Genomic DNA, 20,219 nt, shown 5'->3' with positions numbered 1-20,219 from the left:
ACGTGAATTTAAACAATAAATATTAGCTATCTTAAAAAAGAAATCCTACGACTTAATTTTTTCTATTTAGATCAACTATCAAACAAAAATACCCATTATGCTTTTGTGTTGAAGCTAACACATATGAACTTAACTTGGCTCACATAGTCAAGTTTACTGAATGATGTTCCTCCTGCTAAAGTAGCAAACAAATCTTCATTAGTAGTAGTATGTCTGCTCTTTGATACATTGGTTGACACGGACCCTAAAGTCACCACATATCCTGATTGTTTCATCAACTTAGGTACGGTGACTATAGGAGCTGCCCACGCACTCTTCTCAATCTTTGAAAAGCACTTTCAATTTCTCCTACCTATCCAGCTCTCTCTATAGCTTCCTTGAATGCATAAGGAACTGGGCGAGCTTTGCAGAAGATTGGTGTGGTGTCAGGTTTTGTGCAGATTTAGCTTTGAATCCTTGAACGCACCCCTGGTCCTCAGAGAAAGAGTCCTGGTCCTGTGAAGATCTGTTTCCAGTTCAGCTGTAGCTTATTTAGCCAGTTCTGGCCAATCAGAGCAGCCTGCTTCATTTTATTATGACCGGTAGTAGAGTGTCTCAGCATCATCATAACTTCTGGACGCATTTCCTTCAGTTTCCTCATACTGAGTTTCAGCAGTGACTTTTCCTCTCATGCATGCATGAGCGATGTGCCGAATTTTAGAGCAACCGTGGCACTTTTGCTGAGGGTTCTACGATAGCATGTTTGCTTCCTTCTGATTACATTTTGTGAAAATGAAAATGTTCCGCTTTCGCAACTGGTGCTGGCTTGTGATGCATATGCAGCGCCCACATCAGCCCGGCATAGCCCAAGGTACTCGGTACTGTCAGAGACAGTCTAGATTGCTCAGTAACTTATAAGTCTCCACCCAAATCATAGAAAGAAATATGCATACAGTCCCCTCTTTTCACCTTCAACATCATTTGCCAGCATCCACTGCTCCGGACGCAGTGGCGCCCCCAAGGGGGGGCCGTGGCCACCCCTGGAAAATTGCTGACCACCCCACTGGCCCCCCCAGTGCTCCCACCAATTTCCCTGACTGACTGAGGCGCTGGCTCAATAGGGAGCTGTAATTTAAATCTCCACCTGTGGGGGTGCTAATGTGCTGAAAGGCGTGCAGTCTGATGGGAAGTCAGCGCAAGAGGCAGAAGAAGAAACAACAACATTTTTGTGTTTTTCTGAAATGTTTGTGTGTTTCTCAAACTTGAGGTAAATGTGTTGGATGCATATTGTCTTTTTAATGAAAAAGAGTCCAGGGGAATGCAATACACAGCCACAGACTGGAGCTGAATCTGAGTTGCCACAAGAAGGACCATTTTGGTGTTCCACCCTAAGATTTTCACTGGCCCCATCTGGCCCTACCTATGAAAATGTTCTGGGGGCGCCACTGTCCAGACGCTTTAGAAACGAATTAATAGCCTCCTTCCACTTATTGTATTCCTCCAGACAACCCACTTGCATAACCATGTTAGCTTGTCTAATGCTAAAACTTGACAGCGACACATGCCTGGTTCCTCCACAAAATAATTTTGCCTTAGTACAACAAATATACGGTCTTTTCACACAGTGGACTTCTTTAATATCCTCGTCACCATTTGTAGTATAGTGGGCTGGACTCAGTAAGCAGGCGAGAGAGATGAACTCAGCACACGTCTTTAGTTAAAGACATCAGCATACAGACTACTCAACATGTTGCCGCTACGCTAAGCACACAGACTGTTATTTGCTGGCCAACTATAAGTAACACCGCAACTGCATGTGCATAAGTAAGCAACAAGGTAGCAGTACAACCTCAAACCAGACCACTCGTAAATATATTTCTTGCTTGCTGTTCACCAAAGCTAGCTTCTAGATAAAGATGGCTGACATACTGCTGGGCCTCAAGTCAAACCAATGGCCATCTATTCAAATGAGCAGGTAGGCTTAATTCAGCAGGTCTCCATTTTCTTCAACATTTTCAGTGCCACACTCACAATACAAACATGATGCTGTTATCAGAAGACGTTTTGCTTTTGGCTGTGATTAAAAGGAAGATATTCAAAATTTGGAACTATGAGCATCTGGAGTTTCAACTACAGCCACTGCTGTGGTCAGAGGTCTCGTCCTGGGTTGCTTCAACATGGAGACTCTTTGGGGGAACCTCAGTGAATTATTGTTTGAGCATCAACTTTGCAATATCTGCATGCACAATAGTCACATTGCAGGTTGTGCAATGTCAAGAAAGGCAATAATTGAATATCCTGCAAGAGAAATCTGTCTGATAATAAATAATTTAGTCCAATTTGAGGGTTTTGGGGGCGTTTGCTGCTTGTGAGTGAGAGCACGTTTTGCATCCACAGAAAAGCACTGATTGCAAACATACTTGATCCATTTATCAACCAAAGCAGGGCCTACTTTGGTTATTTGATCACATACCACCCCTACAAAATCGCCCCAGGCATTCTAAAATGATTATTTCTTCATTATTTACAGATAGTTACTCAATTATTTTTCATATCACGCTTTATATTACAGAAAAACAAAATACCATAGTGCCAGGTTTTTTGGTTTTTTTTCTTGCTGAAGACCATGCATGGAAATGAGGCAAGGGATGCCCTGGATTGTAGTTATTACGAGTAAGATTCTGTTAAGTTATCTGTGACAAAAGAAGTTTTTTTTGTTGTTGTGAAGGGTGTGATGTTCCCTACCGTCACTATCAACATTTTCTAACATGTTTATTTTCTCAAGTATTTATATTTCTATTACCCAGCCTTGGAGTCTGTTTTATCAGATTAAAATTATTTTCAAAACTCTGTCCAATGGTCTTTTCATTAACCATTCTGCACTGCTATCACAGCATGACATACAGATGAAGATGAGCAATAGCTAGTTAAAAGCCTGGTGTCACATACATAACTGAGAAATTGGCTTTCTATAGGAACCGTTTTTGATATGTTCATGCACAACGCAGCTCTAGACTAAGCACAAACTTATAAGGTTGGTATACTGTTTATAATGAAGTGGCAGTCACCAGATCTCAACCCTATTGATGCATTGTGGGAGCAGCTGTCAAGAAGTGCCCATCACGCTGTCCTCCCAGTGGGAGGTGCTTCAGGAGGCACAGAGTGAACGTTTCTTCACATTACCTCACAGCCAGGGCGCCAGAAATCTGCTGCAAATGGAGGATTCTTTGATGGAAGCAAAGTTTGAAGGATTTCAAAGACATCACTATTTCTAACCTTGTCACTGCCTTTGTCAGTATTTTCTATTCATTTGGCAACTCATCTGATGAACTAAAGTGAGTTTTCATGGAAAACATGAAGATGTTTTGGTTGACCCCATGTCCTCTGCAACCTCAATATCTCCTAAATAACTATCACAGAGAACGAACCCTGCCCTTTATGCAACATTCGCAGCCCCCCCTCTCTCTGTGTGTGTGTGTGTGTGTGTGTGTGTGTGTGTAAGTGTGTGTGTGTGTGTGTGTGTTTGGGGAGGCTCGGGAGTGCTCCAGCCAGGCAGACGCCAGCAGAGTTAGAGGAGCGGGAGCCCTGTGTGTGCGCTGTGAGCCACTCAGACATCTGCTCTGTATTCCGCCGGCAGGCTGAACGCTGCACGCGCTTTTGTGTTTCCAGATAAGCAGAGAAGCGGAGAGACACCGAGCAGCGCGGCCGGGGAGGTGGCAGCTAAAACTAAACAAAAAAAAAAGGGATACAGTGGACTAATTAACCGTGATTAACATCTGGGTAACAAGAAGCGTACTGTGTCCAGTGAGTCCCGTGGAGCCCGAGTGCCAGACATTCCGCTGTACGGCGCGTTACCTGAGCTTTTCTTCACGAGCGGACTCTCTGTGAGGGATGTCCCGGAGCTGCGTGTACGGGACGTGACCGGCTCGGAGTGTTAGAGGCCAGCGCCAGGACTTCCCTTTAAGCTGTCAGCCGAACCCTGACCTGCTGCTGCTGCTGTGACACTCTTCCACAGCGGTGTGGTGGAGTTTAGAAACTTACAGATGATACTCTGTGGGTGGATGATAATTGTCTGCGTTTGGAATGTGGTAACAGTCATTACTGTTCCCCGTGACAAGTAAGTTTTTTTTTTTGTTTTTTTTTTTTTTGTGCACTTCTGCAAATAGTCCAGTCAGGTTATGCCTGTGAAGACTGACAGCGCTGGTTCATGGCTTTTCTGAGCACCCTGTCACCCTGTCACTGTGACTGCTGAGGAGCTGCCGTCCCGTTCATGTGCTGTTCGCATTACTTCGTCCAGTAGCTGCAGCTCCACTGCAGCATATCTGCACTCAGTGTGTGTATCAGTGTGGGTTATTCTCAGTGCTGCTATGCAGACTGACTGGAGCCACGCTCAGACAGCTCGACTGTAACCCCGATTGTGAGGCACAGGCCTGGACTGCTCACACCAAAAGAAACCTCTACAGTCCAGTGGTCTGCCAGTATGTTGTGTTCCACAGTTGGCATCTGAAAGTTTGTTAGAGAGGCTTTTTTGTTGTTGTTGTTTTTGGCCAGTGTTTGGATTTCGTGTCACTGAACAAAAACTCATACCGATTAAGTTACGTGTACTTTTCTAAGTTTCACTTGAACCAGGACCAAAATTGTTTCAATGTCCCCTTTGACTTCTGCACAGCAATGGAAACCTTTTTTTCCAGCAGGTGAAGTTTAGAAAGATGACATTCAACATCTTTGTGGAATTGAATCATTTTTTCCGACAGTTTTGAAGGCTGAACTGAGTTCAGTTTCATTTACTTTTGTGTAGTTGAAACTAGATTTGCTGTCCAAAGGAATTTCACTTTAGATTTTTACATACATTAATTGCCGGAAAATGAAGAACCTTCATCCACTGAGTAATACCTGGAATAGATCTGCGGCAGCCAATAAAGACCCAGTACAGATCACTGTGCCAAGCACTAATAAGAAGCTCAAGAGAAAGTCCCGGGAGCCTAAAAGGCTTTTCAGTGAACCTGAGCCTGAGAGGATGAAAACCTACCCAGCGGACATGTCTGATGTGGACTCTGTAGATGACATCCAGACTGAGGCAGGTCATGTCAGGTTGGGTCCACTACAGAGGCAGCTGATGATGTCACAGGAGGCGATGGCCAGTACTACAGGGATTCTCTTGGGATTACCAGAAGGCAACATGACTCCAGCTCAGAGTGGTGCCATAGACATGAGAATTGGCATTAACGTGCCTGCCATCACTTCCAAACTGTCCCAGTTACCTGCCTCTCCTTTCTCTAACATGGAGATCTCACACTGGCCCACAGCCATTTCCCAGCCTCTGGCCAACAGACTCAAACTGGGCCTTGGCTCCACTTTCCCTCTGTCGGCATCAATCACCAGCAGCCACGGGCATTCACCGAGCCACCAGGCTTTTTCCCTGGAGCCCTCTCTGTCAAGCCAGACTGCAACTCTGCCTGTCCCCAGGACCTCCCAGCCCGCCCAGTGTCAGGAGCATGTGGAGCCCCAGGTCCAGTCACCGAAGGTGAATGTGTGGAATGTTACCTGTTCCGAGATTTACCTTTGAAATATCTATGTATTGAAATTAGAGCTGAATGAATGATAAGCCTGCTGACAATTTTTTATAATCTAATAATGGATAAAGTATAATTTATTACGTCCTAGTCATTGACTGGTTCAATTCATGAACTGTCATCTCTGGCATCTTGTATTAGTATACTAATTAAAAACTGCATTAAATCAGTACAGTATTAAACAGACAGACATTATGTTAAATATACATTATATTTACCTTCTGCAGATTGTTAACAGAAGTTATAGACATATTAACATTACTTCATTGCCAATATCAACGGTGTGAACCATAGCCTGCCCCGTCTGTTTGTGTCCAGTCAGCCGATGGTATTATCTCTACACTTTCCCTAAAACTGCAAAATAGTACTTCTGTGTCTTTTGTACAGTAAGGTATAGTTCCTAAGGGTAAGAGCTGGTTCTTAGTGCACGTCTCATGTCAATTTTAGTACGGTCTGAATGTCTATATGAAATGCCAGCCAATCAGAGAGCTCCCTAATTTGCATTGCTGACCTCTTTCTTGGCACAAGGCACAAAAATGTCATGGAAAAGCTAAATGGAGAGGCTAGAAGGAAAAGATGAACAAAAAAAATGAAATGGCTGAAAGGATAAGGACAACATTGTGGAAATGGAAAAAGAAATCGCCCTTTCAAATGATGATGATTTAAATCTGTAGTCTTAATTGAATTTGAATTTGAATTTCAAATACACTTTTGAATTACACCATTTATTTCTGAATGCATTAATGTATTATTATATGTAAATCCCTTTTAGTTTGAACAATTCAATATTGATGCATCATTATTTCCTTTGTAAATTATTTTTAAAATGTCCTTGCCCTTTAAAGAATTAATTACTTTATAATTTAATCTGTTAATTTATGGATTAATTGATTAATTGGTGACCAACATTTCTTAATGTCAGTTGTACAATTAGTTATTCATTAATGCAATACATTATTACTATTTCTGTGACTCTTACGGTCCTCCATTTCCATGTCATATTTTCTTGTTTTCAGTTTGTTATCCTGCATCAAACAGTATGACGCCTCTTCTCTTCCTGGTTTCAACTCAACAAGTTATTTCCTCTTCTCCTGAGTCGAAAGGTCTACAGGCATGTTCAAAAGTTTACGTACACCTGCAAGGACATGTATATCATGGCAGTCCTAAAAAACCTTCATGAAGTTTTGTTCAATAAAAATGTGAAAATGTGACCAAATCTTCTGGATTAGCTGCTTTTGATAGCCATCCACAAGCTTCTGGCAGTTCTCTGGCTGAATCTTTAACCACTTGGTGAAGTTCATCTAAATTTGTTTGGTTTCTGGCACAGACTTGTTTCTTCAGCATTGTCCACATGTTCCATGGGTTTCAAGTCCAAAAAAACTACATTCTAGCCTGATTTTGCCACTTCTTTACCACTTTTGATGTGTGTTTGGGATTATTTTCCTGTTGGAACACGCAACTGCACCCAAGACCCAGTCTTCTGCTGATGATTTTAGGTTTTCCTGAAGAATTTGGAGATAATCCTCCTTCTTCATTATTCCATTTACTTCCTTTAAAGCATAGGATCCACTCAGAGAGGAAACCAGCCCCACAGCATTACACTACCACCACCACCATGCTTCACAGTAGGTTTGGTGTTCTTGGGGTTAAAGGCCTCACCTTTTCTCCTCCAAACATATTGCTGCTCATTGTGGCCAAACAACAACATTTTTGTTACATCTGACCACAGAGGTTTTTTCTTTGTCCATGTGATCAGCAGCTTGGCAGCCTCTTTTTCTGGTGGTTTTTGGTTGACTCTTGACCATCCTGACCAGTTTTCTCTCAGCAGCAGCACTTAATAGTTTCAAACAGTTGTTTGTACAGTTAAACTTGAGACATGTAACTGCTTTGAAATGGCTCCAAGTGACTTTCCTGACTTGTTCAAATCAATAATGTTTTCTTTCGGATCAGTGCTGAGCTCCTTAGACTTTCCCACTGTAGTGTTTGTGGCTGAGTCTAATGGCAGCATCAAACAAGCCCTATTAAAATGGGCACAGAAAAGCCAGCTGTTATCAATCAGAATCACTCAGAAGAAGTTCAGAGGCCGTGCTACAAAGAACATTTGATTCACACAACTTTCACCAGAATTGATTTTTCAAGTTACTGTATGTATATTTTTGAGCCGGCACATGGGTCATCAAGACGTTTGATGAATTCAGATTCGAAGTAAACTTCACAAATGTTTTTTGTGACACAGTAGTATGTGTCCCACTTATTCCATTACAGAAAAACGAGAGCTGTAGAAATCACTGGATGTGAAGACTGCCATGATATACATTTTACAAGTGTATGTAAACCTTTGACCGCGACCGTAGCTGTGGTCTTGATATGTAGAAGAGCCGACCACAGCCAACCTGTGCCAGTGACTAGAGGGAAAGCTCTGTATTTACTCTCTCAGTTGAATGTTTAATGGTGTGAAGTTTAGTTGAACTCTTATTTTACTGTTTTCTGAGCACTTATATTGGAGCTGTGTTAAATTCCTGCTGATGCAAACCCAACCTTTCCCATTGTTGCTCTTCACATTTAAAGCTTTTCACTGATAAGCCGACAGGGTGCTTTAATTGCTGGGAAATGCAATGTGTTTGTCACCAAGTTAGCCAGCTTCATTAGCAGTCTGGGGCATGGCTTTTCTGTGCGCAGTTTGCATGTTCTCCCTGTGTCTGCGTGGGTTCTCTCCAGGAACCCCGGCTTCCTCTCACAAATCGAAAGACATGCAAAAAGAAAAAGAAAAGGTTGGGTTAATCGTTACTCCAAATTGTCAGTAGTTGTGACTGTGAGCGTGAATGGTTGTTTGTCCCTATATTTCAGCCCTGTGATGAACTGGTGACTTATCCAGGGTGTACCCCGCTGTCGCCCAGTGTCAGCTGGGATCGTGACCCTGAGAAGAATAAGCAACTTCGGATAATGGATGGATGGAGGAGTTTTATTACAGGGTTGTCGTTTTTTCAGTTCTATAATCTGAGCCTCCCTCATCTACTGTTGTCAGGAGTCCCCTAGAAAGCGGGTTGGCATGAGTGATGATGGACCTGGGCGTCTTCCAGAGCTTAAAGCCATCCAGCAGACCAGGAGGCTGCTAGCCAATGCCCGGGAGAGGACCCGTGTCCATACCATCAGTGCTGCGTTTGAGGCCCTAAGGAAACAGGTAAGACGTAGGTCAAGTCAGTTTTCTTTGTATAGCACAAAGGACCAGCGCAGAATAGAGATTCTGATGAGATCAGAAAAAAGAATGTAATACTCCTGTATTGTTGACTCAATGCACCAGTTTACTGCTGTGAAACAGGAGGCCACTGTATAATAGAGGCCAGTGAACCAAGCTAGGCAGGACTTGATAGATACTAGAGGTGTGAATCTTCACTGGCCTTGCGATGCATCTTATAATCGAGAAATTTCCACACCTCTAATTGATAGATTGAGAAATAAATGTTCTCCAGTGTTTTGGATCAGGCTGGATTTTGTGTATTTCTGCAGTTAGAACTCTTGTATAAGAGCACAAACTTAAATTTAACCACCATCCATCTATATCTACTATAAAACAAGGAATCTGTCTGTATGTTAGTCACATGTCTCACGAACCTTTTATTCGATCTACTTTACACTTAGTAGGTTTCTTGCCAAGGACTCAAGAAAGTGCACTGTCTCTGGCTTGAATGTGGCAGCAGACGTAAACCAAATGGAGATTAGCATGGTGCAAGAACTTGCCATAATAAAGTGTTGCAGTGACAAAAAGGCAAAAATAGTCAGTCAAAAGAGTCTGGATGAGTGGGAAGACACAGTCAACACAGGATTTCTCTTCTTCTGCCAAAACTCGGATCAGATTTTAAAATTCTGTCAACGCTAGTGTGCTACCTAACGTTAGTCTGGGAGTCTGGTCCCCAGCAAAACGTACGAATGCGGGAAGTAGATTGGATGAACAGTTTTTCGAGAAACGTGAATCACATACAGACAGACAGAGATTCCTTACTTTATAGTCAGATAGCAGAGGGTCAGCTGTGCTTTGGTTCTGTGGCCACACCTGGTAAAGATAATCTATTTAATCTGGGCCTGATTTATGATTCTGATCATCATCTTGAAGCCACGTTCATGTGAGCTTTGAAACCTAAACGATGCACACACTCAAGAACTGCTAGGGGATGCAACTGTGTCATGACTGGTGTACCCAAGGAAGCACAGTGTCAGGTGTTATTTTGTTTTGATTGAGCTTTTCTCAGATTACTTAATCATTCATTAATCATTACCATAGTCCAACCAACTTTTAAACAGCTCATAGTTAAAAAAAAACCCTCTGTCATCAAAAACTGACAGAAAACATGAAGGAGCTGTGCTGATACATTAGGTGACATCCTTTCTGTTCCTTAATTTAAATGGGTTAATGTTTTAGCTCTACAAACTTTGAAAGGACAAGTTACATGCAGTGGTACTGCATATATGTATTTATGCAACGGTGTGCCAGTACTCACAGGTTTCTCTGGTTTCTACAGGCCTTCATCCTTCTCCTTGTTTCAATTCCAGCTAAATGCCAGTTTGCCAGTCCAATGTAAAAGAACATCCTCTGTCCATTTCCTTCTTCAGGTCCCATGTTACTCCTATGGGCAGAAGCTCTCCAAGCTGGCAATACTACGTATAGCCTGCAACTACATCCTGTCTCTGGCTCAGTTGGCAGACGTGGACTACAGTTCAGAGCACAGTCTGAGCTTCTCTCAGTGCGTGGAGCAGTGTACCAGGACCCTGCAGGCTGAGGGAAGGAGCAAGAAGAGGAAGGTGAGGCTAATTTCTATATAATAAAATGCATTCTCAAAAAGTGTCTTGGGCCCACGCTATAAAAAGAAACTAATGAACGAGGCCTTTTCTTTGCTTTAATAACTTTGTTGTTTGATCATATTTTAGTAAAGCTCCTTTCACACATGCACTGTAACTCTGGTTTTATCCCAAGTCTACCCGGAGAAGCTGTATGTGTGAACACAAAGGTCTTTTTGCCCCGGACCTTACTTATCATCGTCAAAGTTCTGCAAAACATCTGTATTTCCCCACTCGGTCTCTCGCGCTTCCATCTGGCCCGTTCACGCTGCTGCTGGACATAGATCCAACATTCTGCAGCTTTCTTTCTACAGTGGGATCTTTGTGCACAGAGCGAAGCTGCTTAGTACTCTTCTCTGCTTGCCTGTATATTACTTTCCACTCTTTCGTTGATATTGGGAATATGTCCAAACAGGGACGGCGCTACACTGGGGCGAGGGTGTGCTATAACCATGTCATAAATCTGTATAGCCCAAGATAAGATCCCTCAAGCATTTTACCATTTTTTTAAAGCATAAATTAAAAATATCTGAAAATAATTGACCATCACTCTGTCCCCAGTCTTATTCCTGACTGCATATATGTACAGTTGACAGGGTCATAGGCAGAGGCTGATGACAGGGAAGCTAATCTTACTTGTTTTAAAGATCATGGAGGACTTAGGTATTATGTTCATAACTGAACTGTCATCAGACACCAGAAAATATAATAAGTCAGACGAGCTAATCTGACAGGCACAACACTCTCAGGTGTCATTGAGTGACCTGACAGGGCCTTTTTTTCTCTCTCTTTTTTTAAAATCAGTTTTTAAATGCACCCAAAGTAGGAAGAGGCGAGACTAAAAAAATGCTCAAAAGTGTACGGGTGGATGCCATTAAAGTTTCTGCGTCTAGTGGATGCTCCAGGTAATGCAGGCTTATTAATATTTATTACTTACCATTACAGACGTAGAATTTCACCCACTTCTAGTTGTGGCTGCACCATGGATTGTTGCTTATTTTGTTTCTGGCGTTGTGATATCCGACATGCAAAATATTATTACGAATGCCCAAACATCCAGTTGCATATGCATATGGATCAATTTGACATTTTGTTGTGGCATTTGTTCTTATTAATCATGGCCATACAAGCGCTGTCCAGTGCTGAATGTTGTTCACCTCAACACCTGAAACACTTTGTTGTCATTGCTTTGTGGTGACTTATAGATATTCTGTTATATATTCTTTTGCCAAAATTCAGTTAGAAACCACATTTCTATCAAATGTGCTGTGCCATATCTACGGTTATACGAATGCGAATAATTCCTAATAAAATAACACTGAATTCAGGAAAATCAACTATTCTCTTCCCCACGTATTGGTCAATCCCCACCGGCAGAGAAAAAATCCTGGCTGGCGCATCCAAATACATGCAATATTAATATCCACGCAAAAACTGTCATCATTACAGAACAGTCTGTAGCTTACTACCCAGAGTATTTCCAACATGTGCAAACACATCTGACACAGGTGATCTCCTGTTGTGTGCTGCATTTGTGAACAAGCCAATGTGGACAGTATCCTGATCTGATTCTCTGGATATTGTCAGGAGTGTAGATGTGAAAGGGACTCAAGTGACCTGCTCATGTATTTATTTGCTGTTGATAAAAACTAATACATTCTCCGTCTTTACAGTGGTCTCTAAATTTGGTGTATTGTAAGTCCACAGCACCAATTCCATCAGTGCAACGTGTCATGTCATACTCACAGTGCACAGAACACTTTCTTTTTTTAATGCAATTAATATCTTAACCAGTTGTGAAAATGGTCACATTTTGCTGGGGGAACCTTACTTCTTCAAGTGTTTTACTGGCACTTTTATATGCAGTATTGCAATGATGCTGCTGAAAATGTGCAATGTTATTGGAAATATGAGTCATTTTGTGCAGCATGGAGAGGGCCATAAAGGCATTTCATCCAGCAACACTGCTTTGCATAGTGACAAAAATAAAACCTTTAACCATGAACACGTGCTACAGATGCTGATTTGCCGCCTTTCCTCTGCTCCTTCCTCACACAGTTTATGACTTTATCACGTGACTTTTATTTTGATTCTGTCGAGGATGAGACTTGAAATGTAGATATTTTTTTAAAGTACTCCAAAAAGGTTCATGAAACATGTCTGTTGGAGTAAAGAAGGTAAATGTAATCCGTTAGTTCCTTCCCTGGTCCTCATTCTTCAATTCCACATACACATTGTCTGCACATGACATGGAGGCTACAGCACAAATATGTTAACTTTGTCCCTAAGGTTCCCTGTTCCCTACAGTTTAACACCTACTCTCTGGCAGTCTGCCAGTCAATGAAACAAAGACACTGACACACCCCTCAAGTTGGCAAGGACGAGTATTCCTAATATTTCCCCAAAGACCTTTTTTCTTCCTTTCCATCATAAAAAAACATTAAAGAGTAATTTCTTAAAAAACATGTTGACATTACTTTTGTTTCCAAAAAGGGATGATAGAATTTGACTACAATTTGGCTTTAATGTATTTGTCAAGACCATACAAGAGCCTGACCCAAAGAGCTCACTGAAAACATTCAACACACCCTTGTGGTTAAAATAAAATATTTTAAAGTGAGTCAGTTCAGTTGAAGAGGGTTCCATTTCCGTGACAGTCCCAGTGTACAGCTCTCACATACAGCTTCACACTGGTGCAGTCATGTTGCTCTTTCACATGTAAACTAGATGAGGGCTTTTTTTCCCCGGTTTGCTCTCTGTTTCTCTCTGTATGCATGCCGGCGTGCGTGTGTGTGTGTGTGTGTTCTCAAAGTCCCAGACACCAGATGTTTAGAGTGGAGGGGAAGTGGAGCTGGCGCCATGAAGGGCAGAGGGCAGAGAGAAGGCACGCGAACTGAAACCACACACACACACACACACACGCACTTGGCACATTCCCCAGCAGACTCTCCAACACATTCCCCCACTGCCTCTCCAGGCCATCTGCTCCAACATACTTTGAAACAAGGAAGGGAAAAAACACAGTCATCATCAGCCTGTCAGACAGCAGCTGGTGGAAAGAGACTGAGAGAGGCTTGTTTGGGGGTGGAGCGTGTGTATCTGGGGTGGAGGGTAGAATGCTTTTTTTTTCATTTTCTTAGAGTCACTGAGTCTTTGTGTGCACATTTTTTGTTTATGATTTTGCACTAGCATTGGCCTGAGGTCACTAAAAAATACATATTTTTGACACTGTCTTTTTAAATCAAATTCAAAATTCAATTCCGACAGACAAAATGAGTTATCTAACATGATCTGTAACCTGAGTATTATTTTGTGACGTGTGAAGTTATACATACACTGAATAGACCGATGAGCTGCTTGGCAGTAATCACTCTTGTCACATCAGATTGTGCAAGCAAGTGCTAATCACAACTCTTCCGAAACTTTGAGAAAGCCGATCCAACCGGGAGCTGTGAGAACTGAGATCGAAGTAGCCTGTTTTAATGATCTCATTCCTCTTTGTGTTTCAGGAGTGAAGCTGATTGCAGTAGATCCTCTGGCAAAACTAAAGGCACTGGGAGCGCAGATGACAACGATGAGGATCCTTGAAATGTTGCGGAAATGGATGAAATGAATGGAAGAGTGGACAGGATGGTTTATACTTTTTTTAAATGAATTGCTCTCACCACCCATTGGCTGATGAACAAACATAAACACTTATTCGACATGGAATTGTGAAATTTCTGTTTGTCAAAGTGTATGAACAACAACTAACTAAACGGCTCATCACTGGCAATCCCTCAGCAATGATCCTACTCAATTATGCATAAAGCTACACACAGTACTTTGACGCATCCCATTCATTGTCTGTGTAGAAAGCCGTGCAGTGCATACTGGTTACGGCACATTGTGTTTTGAGAGATGGTGTCTGCATAATGTTGAATTCTGGCTACTTAATGTAAATCAGTGGTGTCTGGCACGCTACGCTGCTCCTGGAAACTATGGAACAACAGTCTAAACTAAAAGGCATCATATTAGTGTAGAACAAGAAGAAGAGGCCAACAACAGGCTAAAAGTGATACTCGTGGATAGAGATGAAGTAAGATGTCCTCCGGCTGCTCGGCATCCACGTGATATAATTTGACAATTTGATATAAATGTAATCGCTACCTGTTACAAACTCGAGCAGCTGTATGATGGTTAGCTGAGATAGACATGGGAGGAAGAGGTTTAATTAAGCTAATAAAGCTTTATTCAAGCTTTAATGCTAGTTGGACCATTAGCAGCAGTTTGTGGTTCCCTTAGCAACAAGTAAAATCTGTCCATCAGGAAACTCTGTTCATCACCAAGAGTTGAGGCAGAGCATCCGGAGGGAAAACAAGAGCATCTGCATAGAATATCATCCAGTTTCACCCATATCTTTGAATAAACTTATAAAGCTGTGTTTTTGTATAGTAATCATTGATGCCCATCCCTCAGAAACACTAGTGTAATTTTCCAACCTATTTCTTGTTTTAGTTGGTATTTGATAACCAATACATTTATGAAATTCTGGTTAATATAACAATGCATTTAGTGTTTGCAACCTGAAGTAATCTAAGTGTTTATTGCATATTAATCACTGATGTGAGATGCGATCACATGGCATCACTCGTATGCAGACACATTCTCAAATGTGTGTGTGTGTGCGTGTGCGTGTGCAACTGGTGACTGGATCACCCAAGACGCATGTTAAACCCAAGTGTAAACGGGGCATAAAAAGCTCTGGCGGTCAGTTTAATGAGGATAAAACATTTGAAGTCAAACTGCAGATATTCAGAACAGTCCCCGTACTTCAAGCAGCTCATTCATTCAGCAGTTTTAAAATTAGAAGTTTGTTTTAGTTTATTGTATATGCCTGTTGTATTTTGGAATATTAATATTCAGTACAAATAAAACATTTAAAAAGTGATTACCCCAAGTGATTTTTTTTCACAAACAATATGTTGATACAATACACATATACACTGTATTTGTGCATTAGCATTAAAACCACAGTGAGCAGTCATGAATGGGTCCTGCTGTGATTCAGTTTGCCCCTCTATCTATCTATAATACACGGAACCTCTGTCTGTCTGTCTGTGTGTGTGTGTATGTGTGTGTGCCTCAAATATCTCTGCGGATCAGGATCAGACTGACCTGAGAGTTTCAACATGGCTGCTGCGTGGTTCAATGGTGTGATATTTCGCATTTGTTTCGACTGCAGTGATACCGTTAATAAATTATTTCATAAATGCTTTACAAATTCCACGAGCATTGTCCACCGGAGCCACTACAGTCACGTGCGCACCAGAGCCAATCACTGCACACCATGGCCACGCGCGCACCAGAGCCAATCACTGCAGAGCCCACCGCGACCCCCCACTAAGGTTCTCGTTTACAAGTCACAACACAAGCGCCACCCGCTTATTATTGCATCTCGCGCAAGCGCAGAACGTACACGCTACTGTGGCGTAGGCAGCACGTCGAAGCGGTGTGTTCAATGCAACTTTTCTGCCGAACGGGTCAGACAAGAGGCAACGGAGTGGTCGGAGAGTGGTCGGATAAGGCAGTTGGACGTCTGGGCAGTGTGTGGGGGCCTTTAGAAACAAGCAGATTTATACCTGCAGCGGCGCGAGCTGGACCGGGATTTTGCGGGCGGTTCTGTCCCGTTCTGTTCTGTTCTGTGCATCTAAACTGACTGTTGTGGATTAATGAGATTAAACGAGTCCGGACCGAGTCTTTTTCGGGTCTGAGGAGATCCGGAGACGCGCGGACAACAAAGTGGAATCAGATCTGTGGATGTTCGTGTGTAGCTAGCAGCTAGCCGCTAGCTACACGGCCCACCTCCCGAGGCGACGGACCGGAAGCATCGGCACGTCCAAAACCGGATCTAGGGTAAATAATGTCCGCCACGCTTTTTCGCGAACATCGCCGTCACGTTTGCTTTGTTTCTGGTGCAGGAAGAAACGGTAAAAACGGGCTTTTGTCACGAAAGTGTCCAAGCAGCAAGTTTGGTTGTTGAGGAACAGGAAGTTGTGGGAGGGACCTAGGCGGATGATTGACATGCAACGACGGTCGGTGTGTGTGAGAGTTGAGAGATTTGTGACATTTAGCGTGTTTGGAGTGTGTAGTTAGTGTGTTGTGTAGTGTGTTTAGTGAGTAGTGGAGTCGTTTTTTTGTTTAATGAGGAGAAGCTGAATGTGGAGCAGGCAGTGCAGCTCTTCATTCAGCTGGAAGGAGCACAGGCAGACCTGCGCATTGCCTGCATTTAAATGTAAATAGTTTCATATAACTTTGTAAATTTTTTAAATGTATGCACACATTTAGATAAAGAACAGTTTTCTACTCGGATTTCATGGTTTTTTTTGTGATTTTAGGTCCATTGTGTTAATACAGTATGTCAAAATAAAAAAAATAACTGTACAGTCACACATGTGAGGTTGTGCTGAAAATAATGACACCAAGTAAATAGCTTTTAAGATGAAATATAATGGCAAAATCAAAAATAGTCAAAAACAGCCAATTATACCCTGGAATATCAGATTTCACAACAAACCTATATATCCCTGACGTCCCACCTTCAAACACAGCCTCATTTGGCCATCCATGAAAAAGCTCCTTAACCTAAAAAAAAAAAAAAAGTACACTTTTCTTACGGGCACTGCACTAGTAAAATGAATGACATAAAGTAATTTTTTTTTAAAATAACATTATTGGCATGCCAAGATGAGTATTCCTGACCAAAGACAGGTGAACTGATATTTATATTGGGCTAAAATTGTTATCCCATTTGATAGTTTTGTAAATAATAACATCTGGTTATTTGTTTGTGCAAGAGCATCATACTTGTGTAGTGTATAGTGGTTTTATAATGATAGAAAAACATATGAATCCACAGGACACAATGTGATTGTGGCTCAGTAAGGATTGGATTTACTACCATTGTTGCATGAACCTGGCAAAGAGACTTCACAGCATATACAGTCTCACTTGCTGTGTGAAACATAAATTCAACAGAATGTAAATATTTCATGTTTTATCACATTAATTGATTTTTGGAAATTTGTTTATTTTGAATTTGATGGCAGCAACACGTTTCAAACAAGCTGGGACAAGGACAACAAAAGACTGAACATTCTAAAAGGCTCCACAAACGCCTGTGTGAAATGTTCCACCAGTAAATAGCTTAATTGGTAACAAGTGATAGTGTCATGATTTGACATGAAAGAGGCATTCTTGAAAAGCTCCATTGTTCATAAACAAGGCTGGGGCAAGGTTCACCGCTTTGTGAAACACATGATTGTATAAAGGATAAAAATGCATGGTCTCAGGAACCCTTTACAAACCTGTTGTTGTTAATACAGTTAATTTGTAAATGAAAAGATCTTTTTTTATTTACATTTTACAACTTTTTGGAAACTGTGTTTCTTATACATGCAATATTACCAAAAAAGCATTGAAGGTACAGGAGATCCAAAGTTGTTCATCTAAAACATGAAAGGTGGCACCTGTGTCTTGAGTTACAGTTCTTACCAGATTATATTGTTTCACAAGCATCAACAATTGTGCCCCTTTTTGGATGTTTAATAAGAAAACATTTTTTAATTAAAATACAAATTTGGGGCTTTGTTGTCCTGAAACTAGTCACACATGCAAACACAGTGACAAGGGAAGAAAGAGGCTTAGGTTTCTGAGAAAGGGAGACAAAAAGTTCAAAAGTTCACCTCCATGATATGGTTTAAGGTTAAACTGCGTATATAGCATGAAAAAAGTAAAGGTATTAAAGTATTAAACAGCATTACACAAGAGGTTGCTCTTTAAGGTCTTTTGTGGCGCAATGCAGATCAGTCCAGCAGCAATCTGACAGCACCATAATATTGTTTCATCACAGCAAGTTGATTTTAATAAAACTAAAGTATAACTCAATTCATCTGATGAATCACTAACATGAGAATGTTGGACAGCTTTGCAAATGCAGTGGTTAAGTTCAAGGTCTGAAACTTGAATTTAACAGAGATTACAATCTCTTCAACAGAGCTCACCCAACCAGAGAAGGAAGTCCTTGCCAAAGGACTGAACTTTGCATTAGCTCCAGAACACATACCGGTAGTAGATCTGATCACAGCAACAGAGTCAGCCATCAGAAACAACAAGTTGGCAGACACAGAGGCAGAACAGTTACAGATGATGGTATCAGCTGCTCTTGCAAATGCAAAAGCACCCCCCTCAAACCTCACTACTAAGGAAAGGAGGACCCTGGCATCACTCAAAAGAGACCGGAACATCACCATCTTGCCGGCAGATAAAGGGAAATGCACCGCGATTCTAAACACAATGGATTATTTAAGTCACTGATCTGCTTATTGATACTAACACTTACCAGACACCAAGGCTGGATCCTACTAGTAGCTAAAAAAAATATGGTTATAGAATAGCTGCAAAAACTGGAAAAGGACAAAGTCATTGACAGACCCTTTGTATTGCCGACTGTACCCTGAGGAAGACAACCCATGCATCTATGGACGCCCCAAGATACATAAGGATGGAGTACCACTCAGTCCCATAAGCAGCAGCATCCACTCAGTTACCTATAACATATCCAAGAACTTAGTCAGTAACCTAGCTCCTTTACACCACATCAAAAACTCACAGGATTTCACCAAGAAGGCAAGAGAAATAACACTGGATGATTGTTTCCTATGATGTCACTTCTCTTTTTACATGCATTCCCACCCAAGAAGCGGTTAGGATTGTAAAGGAACGTCTGTAACAGGAAAGCACTCGGTCCAGCAGTTCCAACTTTACCCCAGACCATATCCGTGCCTTACCTGACCTCTGCCTGGTGACCACCTACTTCAAGTATAGTGAAGGTTTCTACGGCCTCAAGCATGACTGTGCCAAAGGCTCTCCGGTGTCCCCAATAGTGGCCAACCTCTACACAGAAGAAGTTGAGAGCAGAGTCTTGATAACCTTCACAGGAACTGCTCCTAGCCACTGATTCAGGTATGTGGCCAACACCTGGGTCAAAATCAGAACAAGAGAAATGGAAGCCTTCACAGAAAATATAAATGCTGTGGAGAGTGACATCAAGTTCACACGGAAAGATGTCAGAGGAGACAGTCTGCTCTTCTTGGACTGTGTAGTACACACTGAAGAAGATAGAAGCCTCAACATCAGGGTTTACAGAAAACCCACACACACAGATTAATATTTGCTGTTCAACTCTCGAAGCCACTGGAACACAAGCTGGAGAAAAAACATTCCTTTGAGGACAGCAATGAACATCTTAGGAAGGGAAGACAGATGATTTGAAGGAGCAAAAACATCTTTAAACAGACGCAGTGGCCAACGACACAACTTATCACCCACCTACAATGCTGTACTAACATCCTCCTAGAAGTTCACACATGACTTCAACGACCCTGTAAGGACACACCCTCACAGGGTTTAAAGCCTGCAACTCCTTTCCAGTTAGTTGGAACTGAGGAAGCTTGTCAGATGAGTGGTGAAACAGCCTCAGGTAACTGAAACAAGTCCAGTTGCCTACGATATAAGACTAAGAAGTAACATTAGATACATAGGATAAGGGGAGGGGATGGTTGAGGGAGGGGAACGGGAGGGGAACAGGAGGGGGGAAAGAATACACAGTTGGAAATGGAGGATTTTGCCAGATTAGATCAGCTTGTGGGATCGTTATGGCTAGTACCAAGATGGGAGGAGGCGATGAGGCCAAAGAAGTTTGAATAGGAAAGGTAGAAGCAAGAGGAAAGGATGCTGGGGGGGTTGGATGCATGTGCTTAGGTTGTTTGTGACTGAGGGAAAATAGTGGAAGAA

General features: G+C 42.0%; 1 protein-coding gene across 2 annotated transcripts; it reads left to right on the top strand.

Annotated features, from left to right (window-relative positions):
* The first annotated feature begins 3,528 nt into the window (after positions 1-3,528).
* atoh8 (atonal bHLH transcription factor 8) lies at positions 3,529-15,315 on the top strand. 2 transcript variants are annotated; one of them, XM_030397419.1, is made up of 4 exons: positions 3,530-5,503; positions 8,578-8,733; positions 10,161-10,349; positions 13,895-15,315. In XM_030397419.1, exons 1-4 carry the CDS (start codon positions 4,844-4,846, stop codon positions 13,898-13,900), a joined length of 1,011 nt encoding a protein of 336 aa, XP_030253279.1. In that variant the 5' UTR covers positions 3,530-4,843; the 3' UTR covers positions 13,901-15,315. The 2 variants fall into 2 exon arrangements, with proteins under 2 accessions (XP_030253277.1, XP_030253279.1); XM_030397417.1 differs by lacking the exon at positions 13,895-15,315 and having other exon boundaries at positions 3,529-5,503; positions 10,161-10,370.
* The last annotated feature ends 4,904 nt before the right edge of the window (positions 15,316-20,219 follow it).

This window comes from Sparus aurata, chromosome 18, assembly GCF_900880675.1.
Source record: "Sparus aurata chromosome 18, fSpaAur1.1, whole genome shotgun sequence".
Taxonomy (NCBI): domain Eukaryota; kingdom Metazoa; phylum Chordata; class Actinopteri; order Spariformes; family Sparidae; genus Sparus; species Sparus aurata.
Note: the sequence above shows the minus strand (reverse complement) of the source record. Positions and strands in the feature narration are given on the sequence as shown.